Here is a 22,333-nt window from a genome sequence, read left to right on the forward strand (position 1 = left end):
TGCACGAGTATGTATGTGCGAGCGCAGAGACGGACGGGACTCTTTTAAACGGATGACCGTGCCCTCCCAATCCATTACCGCAAACAGTGGGGCTACTTCCGTGAGGCGAAAGGGGCAGACGGGGACGGTAAATTACCCTACTGGCTGAGACTCCATAGTGTAGGGTTTCAGCTGCAGGGTCCTTATGGGGACCTCTGGGCCTCAGGGGCCCCTCCAACATCAATGGTCCAAAAGCGGAATCATTCCCTTCAGTATGTGGAAGGGATTTAAACACACGCACACACAAAAGTGATTAAGATTCGCGCCAAGTCGGCACTTCGCCAAAGCAAAGAGAAGGATTTGCTTACACAATCACTGATAAACTAATCGTTACAGGTGAAGCAAGGCGAGTGCAGATGTGGTCTACAGAATGTGGCAGCCGCCGATCTGAACTTTCCAGACAAAACTGGTAATAACCTGGAATGGTTACTTTGCACAGTTAATGAAAACCAAGACAGCATTGATCTTTTTCTTCCACAGCAAATGTCATGAGAGACAGAGGAAATGCTGGAGAGCCAGACAGACACCCAGACAGTGGAGAGAGTGAATACGTGTGTGTGTCTTGCTGATCAGTCACTGGCCTTGGCACCCAGAGCAGGAAACCATGCCAATGTCGGCTGAGCGAATTCCGAGCCCCCGGGGGGGAAACAACAAACGAGTCTGTTGTTTGGGTCCAGAGAGTGCTGTCTGACCACCAGCACAGAAGATGAAGGAGGAGACTCCAGCTCTCACTGCCTGAACTGAGCAGCCTCTATCAGCATCTCTCTGAGTGCTTCCCTCTAATACAGTCTTTCAGCCTAATACAGTAATACAATCTAATGCACTTCTGTGTAAATATATTTACTCGCTAGCTGAATAATAAGTCAAGGCCATTTCACACAAGATGTGGTAACCGTGCCACATGACGTGCAGCTAACAGCTATTTAAATAGTATTACTCAAATGTAATTTACATTTATTCAAGCAATAAACACAAAAAAGATATCTGCTGCTTGCATTACTTGAAAATGCAACACAAATAGAAACAGCAATTGTCTCATGATGTGTATATCTGGTGTGAAATAAGTGATGGAGTGGTTCCTGCATACTACACACGCCATGTCATTTAGGGTGTGAAAAGAGATTTAGCTCCTTACAATGCAAATAGACAGGCTGAAGTACATAAATAACAAACTAGGGCTGCACAATATAGTTTGTTAACCGCTAATGCGGCTCTTTGCAATATTGATACCACAAAAGGTCGCAATGTGCAACTGTGACTAACAAATCCCAAATGCTCTACTGATCTACAGTACTGTGATAAAGTCAGAGAACACCCCTCGTTTATTCAAATTCTGGTCAACACAGCCATTACCTACAGGCTTGGACATAATATGCATACAGAAGGGGATAAATGTGTTTTCTCAAAAGAATAATTACAATAAAACTAATAAAATTACATTAAAAAGAGTATTATCACAATGCCAGAAATATGTCAGTGGCAGGAAGTCAATCCCAATGTAGAGGACAGTTATCCAGACAATATCATACTTGCAAAATCAGATGTAAACTGTAACTCTTTCTGTAATTCAAGAATGCTAAAACATAAACATACAGTTAAGAGCATGAATCTTCGAGATTACAGAGAATCAATTAAATTCAAACTGATTTTCAATTCCATTTAAAAGGGTTTTTGTGAATGAAGTATGATTCAATTAGGTACACCATGCAGTGGTTCAATTAAGTGATTTGATTCAGTGATTCAAGCACCTTTAAGACATTTTATAATGAAATAAAAGTATGGATATCATGTAATGAACTAAAAGACCCCTAATATTACTCAGGCAAAAACTGAATCAATCTAGTTACTTCAGTAATATTTATTACAACAAATGTGAACGTGCTTTAAATAGGCCAAATTACCTGAATACAGACTTCATATAAGCATAAGTACCTGAGTGACTTGTAAAACATTTTAATGTTGACTTACAATAGTGCACACAAGTCAGAGATAGCATGGAAAAAATACTATTTTTTCTCAAAAATACTGGCTGATTAAATGATGCAGCCACACTGCGATTCTTAGGAGTCAAGATTTTTTGGGGCGGCTGCAACCTTTTTCAGGCTCTCACTGTAAATTAGTTGTTCTGAGAGTTCAAGTTCAGTACAGCTTGCGCGCCATGCATTTTTCCAAATAAAAAGCTTTATCTGGCTTTTTGTAGCATCTTCTGCTCCATTCTTCACAAAAGTAGTGATAAAAGGCAGTTCCATAGTAGAGGATAGTTATACAGACAGATAGCTTATTTTTGCTTAGATAGCTTGATATTTCTATACCAAGCTATCAAGTTTCTTTCACTTACACAGTTTGATATTTCTACAATATCAAGCTATCTAAGTGAAAATAGAGCAACAGGTGAGTTAAGTAGGGAACACACTAAGTTAAGAAAAAAAAGTCTCTGAATGGCACAGTTAAAAAGCTTTTAGATAACTTTACTAATTCTATGTGTATCAGCAGTATGTGATTATCATCTAACTGCACTAAAGAGCTTTCACATACAGAGACAGAAATAGATAATAAAGAAATGATGATCGGTTTGTGATCAGCCATGGTTTCTAAATCTATATTCTCTATTTAAATACACTCTAAATCTCTACTTCTTTTCTTATTCATCAACAGTTAGCTTGTGAAATGACCTGATCATTGAATGTGTTTGGGATTACTTTGAGAGGATGGAAAGCAGAAAATGCAACCAAATTCTAGGACTGAATTTTGGAGGTGTGGAAAAACATCCCTGCAGGTTTCTTTCAAGAAACGGAAGCTAGTCTCCTGAAAAGAAGGGAAGCTGTAATAAAGGCTGAGTGGACACACTAAACACTGAAAGAAAGTATATCTAGTTATTCAAGCTTCTGTGTAATTTCCTATTAAATATATGTTTTCTGTTTTCTTTTTTCCCCTCATTGATAAATCATAAATCGGACTTAATAGCAGTTTTGCATAAATAACGCTCTCTGACTTTTGCACAATACTGCATAATAACAGAAAAAACGTTCACGCTCAGATTGTGGTAATCTTTGTGTTGAGGGTTGTACGGCTCTGGGTGTTTGAAAACATCCAAAACTATCTTTTCCTCCATATCGGATGAGTGACTAGAGAGACTGCATCCTCAGTATTGATTGGTCAACTGCGGGTGTGAATTTGGCACTCTTTCGTGGGTGTTTAGCACAGTATTTCACCCTAAATACTCAAAAGGTGCCCCCTCATATTATAAGGTATATTACAATTTCTCTCTATTAGTGTAACTGTCACATGGATTTTTGTCCCTATCATGCATATTGTACAATGAACTTTGTCTGGCAGTCAAGTCCTGGCTTAGCGAGACATTTCTCCTCCTGCTTAGAAGCTCTTAAAATCTTAAAATTAATTGCTTTTCAATATCGCACACAACGTAACATTACCAAAAACAAGAGCAAGAACATTAACACACTTCAAGATAAAACTGCAACTCTCGGCGGTCCACTTGGAAATTTAAGGTCATCCCTCTGAGCAGACTTAAAACTGGGCCACTAGTGATCTTGGCACACGTCTGTACTCAAGACGGAAGCAATTATAGGTTATTTTTCATGTGGCTGCTGAGACCTGTAACACATCGGTTTCAACACAATCGCTCCCTGGTGACACATTCTTAATATCTTACATTCTTCGCACATGCATACATCTCAGCACCAGCCCTAAGTGCACTGTTTCTGTCTAATCAGGTTTTAGTGAAGTGGTCAGGGAGAAGGTAATGCTTTGGAAATGCCTTCTCGTCATTGGAGAAGCTTACTTCTGACGTCAGATCTCTGTGTTTTAGAGAGCCCACACGTGCTGTTAACAGACGTCACTTCTAAGTTTAAAGCCTCAACCAGGAACGGCTGAAACAGTGCCAAGTTGAAGTCAGGATCAGTTCTTTTACCATCGAGTTTACCATCGGAAATAAATTCAGATCACTCCACTAAGAACAGTAAACCAAGGTTAAATCTAAAGCTTGCATGTCTGCAGCAGGGGTGAGCAATATGGCAAAAATATCATATCACAATACTTAGACATTTTCACAATGCACGACACATACTACAATATTCTGACACCGACACAATGCACAAGTAGCACCACATTTAAAACAGCCATCAAAAACTGTGGGTGCAATGATTTTTGTTCAATATTTCACATTTACATTTACAACCCCATTTCCAAAAAGGTTGGGATGCTGTGCAGAATGTAAATAAAAATAGGATGCAATGATATGCAAATCACGTAAACCATATTTCTAAAGGAAAATACTACACAGACAACATGTTGAAACTGAGAAATGTTATTGTTTTTGGAAAATATATGCCCATTTTGAATTCGATGCCAACAACATGTTCCAAAAAAGTTGGGACAGGGGCATGTTTACCACGGTGTTATCACTTTTTCTTTTAACAACACTCTGTAAGCGTTTGGAAACCGACTTCTGTAGTTTTGAAAGTGATATGTTTTTCCATTCTTGTTTGATACTGGATTTCAGCTGCTCAACAGTTCAGGGTCTCCTTTGTCATATTTTTCATTTCATAATGTGCCAAATGTTTTCAGTGGGTGATGAGTTTGCACTGCAGGCAGGTCAGTTTAGCACCCGGACTCTTTTTAAAATGGAGCAATTCTGTTGTAATACATGCAGACTGTGGTTTGACACTGTCTTGCTGAAATAATCAAGGCTTTCCCTGAAAAAGACGTTGTCTGGATGGCAGCATATGTTACCAAAACTTGTATATACTGTTCAGCATTAATGGAGCTTTCACAGATGTGCACGTCACCTAAGCCATGTGCACTAATGCTCACCTATACCATCATAAATACTGGCTTTTGAACTGTGCACTGATAACAAGATAAGTGGTCTTTAGCCCGGAGGACACAGTGTCCATGATTTGCAAAAAAAATTTCAAATGTTGATTTGTCGAACCACAGGATACTTCTCCACTTCCACTCAGTCCATTTCAAATGAGCTTGGTGAGCTCATGAGCAGTGTTTCTGGATCCTGTTTACATACAGGCTATGTTCACATTACCAGGTTGAAGTGGCACAAATCAGATTTTTTGCCCTAATGTGACTCAGATCTGATGTTTTCAGGGCTGTGTGGACATGCAAATCTGATCTTTTCAAATCCGACCTGAGCCACTTTCATATGTGGTCCTAGATCAGATGTGTAACCAATTCATGGCCATGCGACCTTAATGTGAACGCTCAGATCGGAATTCATTTGCCTTTTTTTCCACTGCGTGTGCACCATCATTCAGCGTTACCATGGCAGCAGCGCCAAACAGAAGTTAAAGCCTGTAAACGGTGGAAAAGCAACACATCACCATTTTCGCCTTTGTCTCGCTCTAATAATGAGCAGCTGAGAGCTGATCAGAGTTAATTATCTTCACAGTGAAGGCTCATTCTGCATGTTAGTTTGTTTGCTGATGATGCACGTGATGAATGTGATTCATTCACGAGACGTTACTGAGCAGGATGTGTGCATGTGGGTAGGGCTGGGCGATAAAACGATAAGTATCGCGATATAACTTTTCCTCGATAGAGCGATAAGACAGGTTCGATAAATTTTCGATATAATCCACTATTCTCACACTTCCACGTTTTAGCGAAAGCCCTGGTGGCGCTTTCTACTGCAAGGAAAGCGACACTACTCTGCTGTCGCCAGGAGAGGGCGCACTTCCGAATTTTTCGACTTGATTAGAGAGGGAGGGGGCCACGAGTAAAAAAAGGGTCGCCAAATATACTTTAGCAACGGCTGAAACGCGGAGTTATACATTCCCTGTCTGAGTGGATGTTATCGGCGATCTGTTCTCCTGTGACCGAGTGTGAGTGACGAGGGCAGTGGTGTAACTGTACTGTCCTACAGTGAACTCACCTCTTTCCGTGCATCCTAACAACTTTAGCGGTGTTAAACCACGTCTACAGCGCCGTGTTACAGCGCCAAACCGTCATATTTCAGTATTAGTGCATTCTCGAGCAACGAAAGTGAAAGAAAGAAGTGGGTTCATGTTCGAAAGTAAACTGAGGAAGCTGTGAGGCATTGGAGAGCGGGAGAGCGCTATCTTTCCAGGCTAGCTGTTTTTAGCTGCTGGCTAACTTGAAGCAGCGCTCCGGCAAAACACGGTGAATTGATGATACGGTAGATCAAACAAGACACAAAATCACCGCTTTCAGTTTAAACATGCCTAAAAGGAGGACTCTGTGACTGGTGTGAGAGATTCACACTGCAGATAATGCTTTTACACAGCGAACGTCAGATAGACTGCGGTTCACCCCTTAAACTACTACGATAGCATAGAGAAACCCAGTCGTCGCTAGCTGGTGTCTGAATACTGTGATATGCTCTGACATGGATGTGGTAGGAGTGACGGCAGTGACCTACCGAACCGAGTTGACGTTGTTGAGAAACTAAAGAGTTTAGCACTGTTGTTGGCCACTTGTTTAGCATTTGTAACGGGGTAGCCGAGCGCTCGACACCAGACAGCTAAAAATAATTTGTTTTCTTTCTTAAATCATGACTATTACAAAAATTGCAGCTGTGCATTTCAAGCTGATAAAAACAGCTCAGAAACTTTCTCCCACTCTTCCATGACAGATTAGTGAAATGTTCCACTATTTGCCGAGTGTTTGTCATGATCGGACCATAAGTGATAGTTTAAAACCACAGTTAACCACCCTGGAGCAAAATCAGCCTTCAAACGTGAAAGAAATCATGATTTGACATTTATCGCGATATGTATCGATATCGAACGATATGAATTTTGTTTATCGTGATAACGTTTTTGGCCATATCGCCCAGCTCTACATGTGGGTCAATTCAGGACACCAGTTCATTCACATTAATGACAGATTTGAATCACTTACCTAAACGAGTGAGAACCATCCTGTCAGAGAGATCGTATTTGAGCAAGAAATTGAATTTTAGCAATAAGGCTTGTAATGTGAACATAGCTATAATTTCTTCTTTGCGGTTTAGAGTTTTAACTTGCATTTTTGGATGCAGCGACAAACTCTTTTCACAGACAGTGGTTCCTGAGCCCACGCAGTGATTTCCTCTACAGAATCATGTCTGTTTTTAATGCAGTGCTGCCTGAGGGCCCAAAGATCACGGCCAGCGTATACTGGTTTTTTGCCTTGTCCCTTGCATAGAGAGATTTCTCCAGATTCTCTGAATCTTTTAATGTTATTATGAATTGTAGATGATGAACAGCAAAAGTTCTTTGCTATTTTACATTGAGTAACGTTATTCTATAATTGTTGCACTGTTTGCTCAAGTCTTTCAGTGGTGAACCCCTCTACATCTTTACTTCTGAAATACTCAGGCTCTCTTGGATGCCTTTTTATACCCAATCATGTTACTGACCTGTTGCCAATTAACCACCAGGTGTTTTTTTAGCATTACACAACTTTACCAGCCTTTTGTTGCCCCTGTCCCAACCTTTTTTGGAACATGTTGTTGGCATCAAATTCAAAATGGGCATATATTTTTTCAAACAATAAAATTTTGATAGCTTGCCTTTGTACTATTTTCAATTAAATATAGGGTTTAAATGATTTGCACATCATTGAATTTTGTTTTTATTTACATTTTACACAGTGTCCAAAGTTTTTTGGAAATGGGTTGTACTTTACAGGACCAATTATGCCTTCATTGTAATAAAACGTAGTTGTCCACAACATCCACAATATGCTCAGAAAAGCATAAGTTTTAGAAAAGCATACTAAAATTTACACACAACCCTTAAAGTGTGTCCACAGATTGTTAGGAGACCCATTTTATGTCGATCTTCTAATATTTTTTAACTCCAGGTTTGCATTTCTAGTCAAATTTGCATATTGCAGTCTTATTGTGATATCAGTATTGCAAACGCTAATATTGTAGTGGAAGCATGGACAGAAACATCTGAGGATTTTTTCAGATCCGAAGCAAAAGTGGAGCTTTATTTTCTCCTCACTCACTTATTTTCCTTTGACGTTTTCCTTTGTAATGCAAGTAGATCATCTTATATTTAATCCCAGAAATATCTCCGAAAAAAGATAATTAGGAACTTGTACTTAATAGCTATTTGGACTGGAAAAAATGTGTGGTGGTCTCTGATTTTGGCACAAAGAATTACAGGACCATGAAGCACTGCTAAACTTGGAAAAAAAATTTGTAAAAGTCACTGGAATATTCAGCTAAATCAGTTTGGAAGCTGTCTTATATACAGTTTCAGGGGAGCACACACTGGCAAGAAACATGAGAGACTGCGGAGAAAACGAAACTGGAGTTAAGTTTCTATATAAACTTTGGAGCACAACATTCAGTCATGTGGCAGGGCTAAAAGGTGATGTTCAGTCCACCATGCGAGGGTTTTATACAAAGCTTTCTAGCCTTCCATTAAAAACTATTAGGCTTTAAAAAGAACTATTTTAATTGAATCACTTAATTTAGGATGAGCATCTACAAGTAGTCTATTATGCTCAAACTATCAAATCCAATATTTTCTACTCTTTAGGTTTAATCCAGTAATTTACATGCTAGAATACCTTCTACTCATCCTCAAAGTGACCCTTAAAACAATAATATTTGAAGCGTTTTTTTAGTTGTCCATCAGTCAGTACAGACATGGTTTTTCACTTGCACATGAGTGAAGCATAAACTCAATAGAGATCCAGTCAAACCACACACTCCCACTTTCTACAGAGTTCTAAAGGGCAGCAATTAACTACAAGTTATTCATTTTTTAGCATTAAGAAAAAAAAAGCAGAACATATTTTAAAGACAATTAGAAAAGTTTCAAGAACAAAGTACAATATCAATTTTTCAGTCTTTAACATGTCCGCCCTATGTGCACTAATGATGGAAAACACCTTGTTCATTTGTAATATGTAAACCACAAGAATGTGGCTTTAGAACTCACTGCTCACATTTAGCAACCTGAGGTTTCTCCAGCATGGAGCATGCAAGTTGCATTGTGTGTGTCATTTAAAGACAAGAAAGAGCCACGAATGATACGGTGATCAGCATGATGGCAACATCCCATTAATATTGATACTTCTGCTTGTTTTCGTTAATTACATTTTCGCCAGGTGCTGTCACCTTGCATTGCGAATAAAATCAACTTGACCCAATTGAAGTTGACATTTCTTTTTTTACTTTAAATAAAAATGCAACATACTGTGGTGCAAAAAACACAATGTATATCACATTGTGAAATTCACAACCCTGTCTTAATCCTGTCAATTGAAAGGTGCTTAATAATGTAAGTGCTTTTTTGGAAGCTGGGCCATGATATTCAACATGACTGTACCTCAAACTACAGCGATTCTCAAATATACTGTAATACTAAATTGATAATAGGTGTGAACAAGAGGGAAAGAACTTGAAGTGGAAAATTTACAGTTATCAGAGAAGCAAAGATGAAGAGGATGACATGCAGTGACCACTCTCCCTCTTTTGTCCTTATGTGACCCTTATTGTCACAATCCTAATCAGGGAATTGAAGAAAAGCTTCTAAAACAGAAACTGCTGTTCTGCAGGTCAGCCTCAGTGCTGCGCTCGGAACACCCTAAAACAGGCCGAACTCATATTGGAATCGGTCACGGTATCAGATGGCCGCCCTGGGCCAGACACGCGATCTATCACAATCTACCACCTCTCCGAATCGAAAAAGCTCTGGCTCACTGACCGCAACCGGACATGTTTCTGATGTGGCTACGCAAATGTGTCGGCGCACTCCATCCGAGCAGAGCGTGACTCGCAAACATGAAATATTTGAGAGAGTTGAGGGGGGGAAGGGGGGTCTCCACGGAACAGCGGCACACAGAGAAAACGGAACAAAGGGAAGATTATGTTTCGGGAACATGTTCAGCAAAGCTGATCATTTTCTAGTGCTCGTTCCAAGCAGGCAACACCCAGCGAGAACACATTAATGGCTCCTAACCGATGGCTTACAGAGCTGTCAATCAATCCGCAGAGACTAAGCTTTCCAAACACTAATACGAACAGACTAAATTAATGGTGTGTCAAAGGGGAGTGCTTAAGACAAACTAATGGCTCTGCATTGTATCAACTAAAATTAGAACCTCAGTTTGAGTTCAGACAGCTATTCTATTAGAAACCTCCTAGTTCAAGCATTAGCCAATACGATTAAAAATGTACCTTCGCCATGCCAGAAATATTTCAGCAGTAGGAAGCCAATTCCAAAGTAGAGGATATTTATCTAGACAGCAACAGACTTGCAAAATCAGATCAGTTTACTTCAACTGTAATGCTTTTTGTAACTCAAGACCACTAAAACGTGAGCATACAATACTTTCAAACATCAGGAACCACCCTTCATTTATCAAAATGGTCATTAAGTGCAAGTTATTTCTGGTGTTATATTTGAGACGATTAGATGTAAGATATTACAGTTGCATAAGGAAGGAGAAAGTCAAAGGAAAATAAAGGAACAAAGAAAATGGGACTCCTAATGACCGTGCAAGACCTGGTAGACCACCAAACAAGTCACCATCAGATAAACAGCACTTAAAGCTTTCATCTTTCAGAAAGAGGAGAAAAGCAAGCTGCCTCAGTTCTGAAAATAATCCACAGGTGTTTGTCCATCCTTCCACTGTGGCAAGACAACTTAACAACTCAGTGGGTCTGAAAGGATGTGTAGCTGTCAAGAAGCTCTTACTGAGAAAAGGAGAGAGCCAAAATTATTTGGAAATCAAACAAAAAGCTACTGATGTTCTCAGAACAATTGCCTGACCATTACCATTAATAGTCTATTACCAAAAGATGCTGAGTTACTCAATATTATATTAATTGACATACGATTTCCATTGAAGAACCTCATTAAATCAGTAAATGCCCGTAAGATTAAGACTGCATGGAAATATAGGTTTGTGTGTTTGCAGAATGCACAGTAAAATCTATAATCCCAATTTTTAATAAGAATATAAAGAGTTAATTATTATTAGATAACTTGGATAACGAGAAGCAGAAAAATGCAACCTAAGACTATCTAAGACCGAATTTTGGAGGTATCTCTCCAAATTTCTTTGAAAACCTAAAAGCAAGTTTCCTGAAATGAATGAAAGCTGCAATGAAGACAAAGGGTGGATAAGCTAAACACTGAAAAATGATATATTTAGATATTGAAACTTTTTTTTTGGTAATTAATACGCTTTTACATTTTTCCCTGATGCTGAAAAATGAAGAACTTGTACTTAATGGCTGTTCTGACTGGAAATTAAATAAATCAATGGTCTCTAGTTTCTGCACAGTACTGTATGTCAACATACTACAATTCAGTATGTCATCTTTGCAATGCTGCCTGGTGAAAATCAAGCTGGTAACATCGCGTTCCAGTTCTCACTTACTAATATAATAAATAAAACAAAGGGCATTACTATCTACAGTTGGGCTGGAGAAAGGGGGCAGCCAACTGAAAAGCTCCAGTTTGACATACATCAGTGAACTGGGATGTGTTATTCTCCAAAGTCTGATATTTACTGCTCACTCAGGACCAATTCACGGCCAGTTAATTAGCGTTCAGTGCATTGGCTTATACCCTGCAGCCTGCGGGCCGATTTCGCCACAGAAAACAGATGTGAGTATGCGCTTGTGAGTGTGCGTTCAACACACTTCAGCTTTCTACAGCTCAACTCATCTATGAGCCAAGCTACACACAATTGTACACGCACACATACGAGGCCTGAGTAATCCAAGCCTCAAAACATAAAAACAAAAAGGGGACCATTAAAAAGAAATTGTAACAGGAGAGACATACCATGCATTCCAAAAGCTTACTCTAACCAAGTAAATCTCAATTTCTCGTGTCATTACCAACATTTCAGAGAAACATTCAAACCTGAGACACATCAAGACAGCTGTATCTCGAACACAGCCGTGGAAAAAAAAGAAAATACACTCATGAAACAAGAAAAGAGCAGCAACACTCGCCCCCAAACTGTAACATTTCTGGGTTCCCAAGCACAATGGCTCATTGTCTTTCTCGTTATGTGAAAGTCTGAAAAAGCAGAGTAGTTCATTGCTGGAGATGTGTGAACGGGGGGAGAATCCCCCTGAGGTCTGAGGTCTGTCAGTGTTTGCAAACAACAAGTTAACTCCTCGGAGACAGAGGCAAACCGCCACCACCATCTCTAGCAGAGGGGACGGTTGAGCAGTGGCTAATGCAATTACTGTTTACAGGCTTTAAATGGGCAGGTTAAACAAGGAGAATTGGCTACTTTAAAGCATCTCGTCCAGCATGAGCGCTTTGGTCAACCTGCTGTGAAGCATTCTGAGTGCTGAGCAGAAACCGAAGTTAATTATATATAAGCTCTTATTATTTTTTTTATTAAAACTATGGTCATTATCATGAGTATTCATACAGCGTGAGGCTGACCAGCTGAGACCAGCAAGGGCATGCAGTCAATGTGCAAGCTATTCTAGAAGTGTTCTGTTGACTTCTTTACTTTAAAGCACCCATATCATGGAACCCATCTCTTAATGAAAGAGTTTGATGTAGCATGTAAACACCGTCTCTAAATAGGACTGTCACTTCCCGGTCCACACGTATATGGAAATTAAGCTGCAAAAAACTTGAGCCTGTTTTTAGTTTTTTTTTTTTTGTGATGCCACAAAAACCAACACATTTACATATATCCGTTAACTCAGCCTACAGCAGTTCAGCTCCATCCATTTAATGTTCACAATAATGTCATAAGTATACCTCAGAGAAAAAAACAGGTCTGTTGTAGATGATTAATTAAACTATCAACAGCATCAGTAACACATCAACAACGTAGTAGTGAAGCATCTGAATACACTGAAGTAAATATCTTGAAGTAGTCTTTAAGTAGATGTATTGTTAAAGTGTTAGTTCCATTATGCAAAACCTAACTTTACCCAACCTTACCCAAAACCTAACCCTAACCCAGGTCCTAATCGTAACTCTAATCTTAACCTCAACCCAAAACCTAATCCTAACCATCATATGTTTTTGACCTGTCACTGAGAGTCTGTTGAGTGTTTGTTTCGTCTAAAAGGACCACTCAAAATAAAGTGTCTCCAAAACATTTAGGGTATGGGCGCTTTAGAGGTCTGCTACCCGGCCTGACACGCTTCTGCAAAATATCAGGTCCTGGTCCAGGCCATTTTTTATGTACAACATCAGGTTTGTTATGTCATGACTGTTTGTTTGATTGTAGGTTACATTTTATTTGAAAGATTGAGTCCTTGTCAATTTTGCACAGTCTCACACATTTTCTCTCTGTCTCTCTCAGTTCTTCATGCACATGCAGACCTCTGATGCAAAACTCTCCACATGCATGTATATGTACACATTTATAATATGTTTGTGTATGTGCACATGTTCATGGATGCTTGTGTGCATGTGTACTACTGTATATGTGCAATATATGTCAAAAATGATCTAGATGCACTAGTGGACTCTACTAAGCTATTTTAAGACGCACCCATTGCTGACACACGTGTGCCACTGCAATCACGCAGCTTGTATGATCTCTGTGGAAAAGCACTGCCAATAGAATGGGATGCTATGAGCCTAAGGTCACCATGACTAATGACAGGTGTCGGCTAGAGAGGTATAAAGCCCCCTTCATTGGACTGCAGAACAGTTTAACTGTGATCAGAGTACTTGAGTATCAGCCGGTAACAATGTGACCCAATCGCTGTGCTGCCGTTGATAATTGCTATATAATTTAGACAATATATTCTATACTGCCAATTGATACTACAGTAATATTACTTCATCTGAGCAACAGGAAGAGCTCATTCAGAATGCAATTTGCTTTGCTAAAAACTTACTACTGATTTGTTTAGTCACAGTAATGATAAAAACACCACTGATGTGTGACTTATATTCCTATTCATGTGCTTTATCAAAAAGGATGTTTGTGAGACAAACTAAATAAAAATCTTCAGAATTAATAAGTTTTCTGCTTTGTTAGATCATCTTTGCATATCAAATAACTGCAACAAATGCACTGAAAAAAAAATAAAAATCACGATAGACAGAGAAGAATAGATTTAACAGCAGAAAGAGTCACATTTTTGAGCCTGCCTTAAAAGGTTAATACTGCCTTATGAACAAATTAGTTTGCTCCTTTCTCTCTTTGTTTCTGCTAACACCAGTTTTGAATCAAACATGGTGCTGCTGGTAAAGCAGAATATTTCCACATGTTTCACTTTCAACCGGTCCTAACTCAAGTTAAAAAACTGTGTATTTATGACGTCACATCCACTTATTCCAGCACCGTCCACCCAATGAAGAGAATCTCTCAGCAAGCAGCAGGTTACCTCCTGTACAGAGCGAGCAGCGGGTTTGTCCTGATGGTTGGCCAGTATGAGGAAGGGCAGCGTGCAGAGCTGAGGGTGCTGCAGGGCCGAGTGGAGTTCCGTCCGGGCTATCTCCAGGTCTTCGTCCGACGAGGCGCTGTCCAAAACAAACACCACTCCCTGAGAGCCTTGGTAGTACCGGCTCCAGTATTTTTTAATGGAGTCCGCTCCTGCAAGGCAGAAAAACACGTCAGTTCACACCGTCACAATCTCAGCAAGGAATTCATAACATTTAGTATGCACATTATCTAATGCAATTAGATTTACGCTCGCTAAATCCAGTGTGAATTGTCCTCAGGTCTCTGTGAAGGGTTACTTCACAGAGACCTGAGGACAATTCACACTGGATTTAGCGAGCGTAAATCTAATTGCGCCCCAAACAGAGAAAAACTAAAAGCTTCGACATTAATAAGTTCAAGAAACAACATTTTGGCAGCAGAGATGGTGGTTGGGTGGGGGCAGATTTCAACATAGCTCCAGTTTTAGCATGGCTGGAATGTATTGGGAGAAGACCCCCAGCCTGCCCTTTCACAAAATCACTGTAGATCTTGCACTATGTATTTTTATGACTTCAAGCCTGCATGCCAACTTCTGACTCCGTTCAGGGGGCCTGCATGGGTGGGAGGGCTGGGTCTAAAAGGAAAAGACACTCACCGCTACACTGTTTTCTTTAAAGTCGACCCTGAGAGCGTATTAAAATGGTTTCTTGTGATGGCCAGTCTACAGCACAGTTCAAATGGGTCCGCTTTTACAGTCAACATATGGTTTCTCTTGTGCAGAGCAATTTTGGGGGGTACAAAAATGTGGCCACCAAGTTGCACAGACGCAGCATGGCTTTGGTTAGAGTGAGTCACTGAGGGGGAGCCCGTACCCTAAACCGTGAAGAAACGGGGCCCAAAGCGCCTCTACCTCCCATCCCTCTGAATGCTCAGAACAGAGAACGCACTGCATTAATTACAAGCCTGCTTCATGTGTCTCATCTTCTTCACATAAAGTGACAGCTGGCCCCACAAAAATGCCTCCAGACCAGCACTCTTAATCTTAATGTTGTACTGATTTATGAGTTTACTAGATTTTTTAAAGGAATTTTGCCAAAAATTGCTAATGTGGCTAACAACGAAAGAATGCTCACGAAGACCAGTTAACAGGATGTCATTTACATCATTCGGACTGGTTTTTACCATCTTTCATTTGTTATTAGTAATCTTAAAGCCACAATCACAGACTCTAAAAGCAATTTTGTTTTGTTTTGTTTCCACTGATCAAGTGAACCTGATAGAGTTTGTTAATTAGCTTATGGGCTGTGTCACGTGTGGTAGGAAGGGGTAACAGTTAAAAGGGAATTCCACCTATTTTTAAACAAAATTTCCACATAATTAAATTATTAAGATGTGAATTCATTCAGAGAGGTTGTGAAATGCTCTGTTCTAGAGAAACATTTTGAGCCAGAATTGCTCATAGGTTCAGTGGTGGTGATAGAAACCAGACGTCTGAAAACTTTTAAAGCCTCAAGCTACCCCACAGAAAGTCATTACATGAAATGTAATAATTAGTAATATGCTGCCAGATTACTGAGACAATGTTATTGATAGTTTTGAGACAAAGACTTTGGCCTAAATCAATTATTTCATCCATTTGTAGTAGAAATGAACATGCACTGCGTTGTATGGCAAGTTTGTCTGAATTTACCACTATATGAACCTATGAACCACAGGATGCGAATAGGTTCATTTGTTGTTTTGGGTAGTAAATAAAATGACTATATTTGTTCTTCTTAGGAACCTCCTTAGGTTCCTATCACCACCACTGTAAAGAAACCAAAAAGTTTCTCATTTCACATCACTCTCAATGACTTTGTTACATTTAATAACTGAACTACGCAGAAATTTGTGCAAAGTACAGAACAGTGATAAATTCAAAATTATCCTTAAAGACTACTCTAACCTGTCATGAGACAAAATAATAGATTTCTCTTATGTTTTACAGACAGTGCAAGTGTTACTGACTGCTGGTTGCATGAAAAAAAAATCTTCAATTTCCTCAATTCCTGCAGCCTTTTCTAAAATTAAAATCTGCTCTGGATTCCTTATTTTAGCTCTATAGCCTCCCCTCCACCTCTTTCCCATCTCAAGTTCAGTGAGACTGAAACCTCATATGCTGTTTGTTTGAGACTTTGCAGCTGCAGAGCTTTTTGAGAGGTTTGATATTGTCTGCTGGCTGTTAAAGATGCCGGACAGCAGTTTGTCCACTTGAGCCTCTGTCACACCACAAATTGAGCTCTTCGTCATGCCTCATGCCAGATTACCAGCAGTAAAAATGTCCTGTGGTGGTCAGGACATATTCAAGCCAGGTTTCACCCACTCTAGGCCTCAAACACTAAATTCTACCTTCCGCCAACAGCGCGTGGAAGAGCAGTGAATTAGAGAAAGGAACAGAAACTTTAAGGAAAAATAAAAACTTCCTGGGACCACTTAGAAGCATCACATAAAATAAGTGTTCTGCCAAAATCTGTGACTGTTCATGTATTTCTTCATTGCCTGTTTCCACCACAACTGTCAAACGATACACTGTGGCAATCTCTCTTGAGGACTGTATGTCAGTTAAGAAGTTTCGGATTCAACTTGAACTAAAAACCAATCCTGCATTTCCGTTCCAGCAGCATGGGAACACTCTTCCTATTAGGGTGTCTGTCTGAAAAGCGCTGACAGACTTGACGATGCATTCCCTCAAACGTTATTCAACATGAAACCCCCTATCATTACACTGTCAAAACCAAAGACTGTCACTTTATTCCACCCATTGTAGAACCAATTATTAGATAAGCAGACTTTTCCAAAACACATGTTCAATCAGTCCGGCACTAACGCATCGCCTCAAAATGCTTCACCTCATTGTGGACTTGCTCAACGCTGCCATCTACTGGTGACAACCAAAACTTAAACGCAGCCGGGAGGTCCTAAGGAGATAAACAGTCATTAAGAGTTGGTGGTTTACTTTCATTACAAAGACACAAACAGATGTTCTAAGCCAGGATGCAATACAAACACGCAAAAAACGCCATCGATCACCAATTGGCTAGCACAATATAATCATGAGTGATAATACTAGAAAAACATATTGCCACAAAAATCATTAAATCATAATCGGGGTACAGAGGAAGAGAGAGAGAGTGTATGTGTGAGCTAAGCGTTTTCAGATGGCTGTTTTCGAGACGGTAAACGCCAACATGTGGAGTGTCTTCCTCGGCACATCAGGCCTGTCAACCCCCATGGATCACACAGGGTGTCGTCATGACACTGATGGGAAATGCACGCAGACGAAGAGCTGCTTTGATACAAAAAAAACCCTCTCTCACCCCCACACCGCAACCCAACCCCACCGCTTCCCAACATTGCTCAGACCTCAAAACATAGGCCAGGCAGAACCGGCTCAGCAACTGGTGACAAGGACAACAAAAATCCTAATAGATAATGAAAAGACTGGAAACACTTCAAGTGCAGATTTCATATGTTTTCAGAATATGTACGTCATAATATGTTTTCAGAGTCATTAGTATTTAAAGAGCAATGAACAAGTACATGCATCATTAAAAATTCAACAACGGTGAAAACTTCATTCCTCAATTATTGTTGAAAAACTTCAGGCCTATATTTAGTGCTGAAAGATTAATCGTTTTCATATTGAAATCGCAATTTAAGACAATTTTCTTATCTCAAGAGCTGCAATTTTTTTAGCTTACACTCTTAAAAAAGATTAGTTCTTCAAGGTTCTTAAAAAAGTTGGTTCTTTAGTAAAGACAGTGGTTCTATATAGAACCATGAACACTCAAAGACCCATGTGCAGGCTTAAAAAGTTCTTTGCATGGTGAAATGGTTCTTCAGATTGATGGAGAATGTGTTGTATATGGTTCTATACAGCACCAAAAAGGGTTCTGCTATTGTTTTGATGTTCAAAAAAGTGCTATATACCATATAGAACACATTCTCCATCGATCTAAAGAACCATTTCACCATACAAAGAATGCATGCAAATGGTATATAGAACCATTGTCTTTACCAAAGAACCCTTGAAGAACCATCTTTTTTAAGTGTGTACATTAGCAAAAATGTTGTTTTATATTTTAAGAGGGGAAATTGAACCTGATAAAAGCTTGTGAAATGCCTGTAGATGAGTTAGACCAATCAGATGCAATCAAACCTCTGTCTGTTGTGACATCACAGCCACAACTTACTGTCAGTTTGTCACCTGACATTCAGGGGTCGAGCCTCAAGCCAAACAAGGTGGATATTCTGCTCTTCTTGGCCAAAATAAGGCTTGAATCTCAATTTAAAAAAAAAAAAAAACGCTATTTAAATTGCAGTTGCAATATTATTCAGAAAAGTCAGTTGTGAGCAGTGGGCTGTTGGCTGTTGATGGAACTCAAAATCAATGAAAAAATAACTAGCTTAATAATTGTTTGCCCTTTTGTCTCTAGAAACAAAAAAACACTCCAGCTGATGTTTCACTCGTCCACTTGCGAGTGCCCCCATTCCTCCTGATTTCTGGTATGAAACAATGTAAATGTTAACCTATTCAGTTGATTTTTCACATTCAATGATGCATATCACATACTGTGTGATCACTATGTTGAAAATTTCTCAGAAAAACAAACTGAGTGGGTCCGTTCATAATTTGCAGTTATGTGCCTTAAATAGGAAAAGGTGGAGAACCCCAACTCAACTGACTTCTCAGTATCCATCCAGTCCAAATTTTCCCAGTGCACCTGCATCAGTGCTGTGGACTGTCTGGTGAACAGACAATTCAAGATCACACACTATCCAACTTCCTGTTGAACCCAAACCCAGACACATTTTACCATTACAAGGAGATGCTGCTAATAAAAGAACCATCAAAGTAGTTTTGTTCCCACTCAAACTTGAGTCCTTGACCACAATATACACTTACAGACTGCATTCAGATTCCAGACGAAAAGAATTTCTAGGGCCGATCAGAGCAAACTCTGCCCGATTGGGGAATCATGGCTATAACTGAGGTAGAACTCATGTAACGCGAGCCAAGCTTAAGCCAGCGGCTGAGGGAAGACGAAGAAAGCACAGGTGAGTGAAAGCGTCAGGACAGCGTGCAGTCTTCATCAATAAAGCATGAGACGAGCCCTTGAAGGCGGTTTCAGGGTTAACGCTCCTGTCGTAACCCTAACCCGCCCGTTTTTCAGAAAGGGGGGTTGCACCACAGGCCTCTGACACAGCGATGAACTCATCTGAGGAAATGCTTTCAGGAGTGGATGAAAAGTTAAAAAACAGCATAATGATGTGCACTCTGACATTTCAACCAGGAGAAATTCGGAGGGTGATTTTGTGGGGACGGATGATTACAAGGTCACAGGTACTTTTCACATCAAATGGGGAAGTGTGTGTTTTGCTTTAAAATAATCGTTTTCCTCTAGTTGAACCTCGACATGAAAGTGGGGCCCTATAACTCAGGCGAAACGCATACACATAGATCTCTCGACAGAGATGGCAAGTCGCCCCTAACTGACTCGCAACTCGACTTGGACTCGAGATTTAAGATGTGAAATTTCAGCCTGAGGAAAAACAAACTCTACAAAATGAATGAAGACAGACAACCTGAATGCGGTAAATTAAACTTGTAGTTCCCAATCTTACACGTGACTTTGCCTGTTAGTTTTGCACGTTCTTGCGCAATCATGACTGCAATGCTGCTGTCCAACAGTAGCACCAGGTATGACACAGCTTCAGATAATGAGCCTTTGATTACCTAAAAACTTTCAGGCAGGTGGACAGAACTGAAGTGCTACTCAGTTAATTAAGTTTTAAAAGGCAAAACAACTTTAAATGACTAGTTTAAGTGTAGTTGGACGACAAGCATGCCAGCTAGTGAAATAATAAATCAGCTGAAGATTTAGGAACCTAGAGATCGCATTCTCAAGCATACTTGCTTGCATACTTGCTATACAAATTACAGACTAACAAAGGATTGAAAGTTGTTTTGCCTCTTTTCTTTCAAAAAGTGCATTTACTGCCAGTAAGGTCTGAAAACTAAAAAAACAATTGGTAAATAAGGTTGTGTTATTTGAAGCCATGTCAAAACTGACAAGATTTTAGTAGGTTCTTACTAATGTACAATGTATTGTCTGCAGCTAATTATGAGATTCAATTAAAACTCTCCACTAGAGACTAGAGATTCAACTCGCCCTTGTAGCCCAGAAACTCAGACTTGCATGCCAGAGACTCGAGCCAGAGACTTAAGACTCAGATTTGCATCCCAGAGTCTTGAGGCTCGACTTGTATCCCAGAGACTTGAGACTCGAGACTCAACTCTGACTTGTACCTCAGGGACTGGACACTCTACTTGGACACACAGCCTAGAGACTCAAGACTCAACTCGCACCTCAGAGACCCCAAACTCAACTCTGACTTGCAGCCCAGAGACTTGAGACTCGGACTTGCACCTCAGAAACTTGAAACTTGGACTTGCACCTTAGAGCCCAAAGACTCGAGACTGGGACTCACACCCCAGACTTGAGACTCAGCCTGACACCTCAAGAGACTCAGACTCGCACCTCAGAGACTCGAGACTCAGACTCGCACCTCAGAGACTTGAGATTCAACTTGGGCTCACAGTCCAAAGACTCAAGACTTGAACTTGCACCTCAGAGGCTCGAGACTCGACTCGGACTTGCACCCCAGTGACTCTAGACTTGAGATTCCACTCTGACTTGTACCTAGGAAGTTCGAGACATAACTCGGACTCACAACCCAGAGACTCGAGTCTTGGACTCGCAACTCTGAGACTCAGAACAATGAAATGAAATTAGAATCTATAAACATAGTTCAAGCTACTACAACAACGAAGAGGAATCCGCTTACCTCCCAGTTCCTTGACGTTTAATATGGCGTTCTGGAATGGCACAGCCTTAATGCTAAAACCTAGAAATGAAACAAAAGCAGGATTACCCACTGTATCATATCCCATTTTAAATCAAATTCTGCAGTTAATATGTAGATAAAGTAGACCTCCAGGATCAGGGCTGATGACCACTGGTCTAGTATGTGTGCAACAAAGCCAGTCGTAGTAACTGTCTGCCATGGAAGAAATAAAAAGAAAGCTTGCTAAATGGGAAATGTTTAAAAACTTTAAATGAGTCAGGAGCATCTTTCACTGTGGAAACATTATGAACTGGTCATCACAGCAGATAAAAATGTACAGCAGTCACGTATGATGTAGAGCTTGCATAGTATTTGAGCTATGACAGCAGGAGAACCAGCATGTTTTTCTACAGCGCATATTTATCATGGATGCAGCTGTTCCAGAAAAGCTACTAGTGAGAAACAAACATCTGTGTCAGAGCACTTCTTCAAATTAGTTAAGTCAGTGTCAGCTACAGCAAAACATCAGTTTTCAGATAAGCATGTAATGTTTTTTACCTTTACCATTTTCTGCTGATCGAGAAAAACAAAATAGTAAAAACAAAATAAAATCAAAATTTGCAATAATCTCTGTTAGTGTGTGCAAACAGGTACAGGATTCGATTTAGTGGGCCTGGTGTGGTCTTCAAGCTGTGGGTACAGGTCGGATTCGGGCTTCGATTTTATGCCTGTGCAGACCTCTAGTGTGTTTGTGTACTGACCTGTTGTAGGGACAATGTTGTCTGTGGCTTCACTGCAGAGTCTGGAGAGTAAACTGGTCTTTCCAGAGCCTGTAAGTCCGATACACACTACGTCATACTCCGTTCTGGGCGGGGGAGGACCTTTACAGCACAGCGTTCTGAAACACTGCAACAGAAAGCGAATAAATTTTGTATGTACTACAAACTCACAATTAACTTCTTTACATGACCATTTTCCAATCTCTCTTTATCCCTTACAATTAAACAAGCTGTTTTTGATTACTGTGCCTGATTTAAGTAAA

The 22,333-nt window shown here is 40.0% G+C and overlaps 1 protein-coding gene across 1 annotated transcript in view; it reads right to left on the reverse strand.

Moving 5' to 3' along the window:
* Positions 1–22,333, reverse strand: part of arl15b (ADP-ribosylation factor-like 15b) — a 74,362-nt gene that overhangs the window by 20,556 nt on the left and 31,473 nt on the right. Inside the window, exons 2-4 of the mRNA XM_036594544.1 lie at positions 22,053–22,197; positions 21,292–21,351; positions 14,366–14,574 (exon numbers count right to left, since the gene is read on the reverse strand). Of these exons, the coding sequence (XP_036450437.1) occupies positions 14,366–14,574; positions 21,292–21,351; positions 22,053–22,197 (414 nt within the window). The remainder of the gene's footprint in view (positions 1–14,365; positions 14,575–21,291; positions 21,352–22,052; positions 22,198–22,333) is intronic.

The sequence above is a fragment of the Colossoma macropomum genome, unplaced genomic scaffold (assembly GCF_904425465.1).
Source record: "Colossoma macropomum unplaced genomic scaffold, Colossoma_macropomum, whole genome shotgun sequence".
Lineage (NCBI taxonomy): Eukaryota > Metazoa > Chordata > Actinopteri > Characiformes > Serrasalmidae > Colossoma > Colossoma macropomum.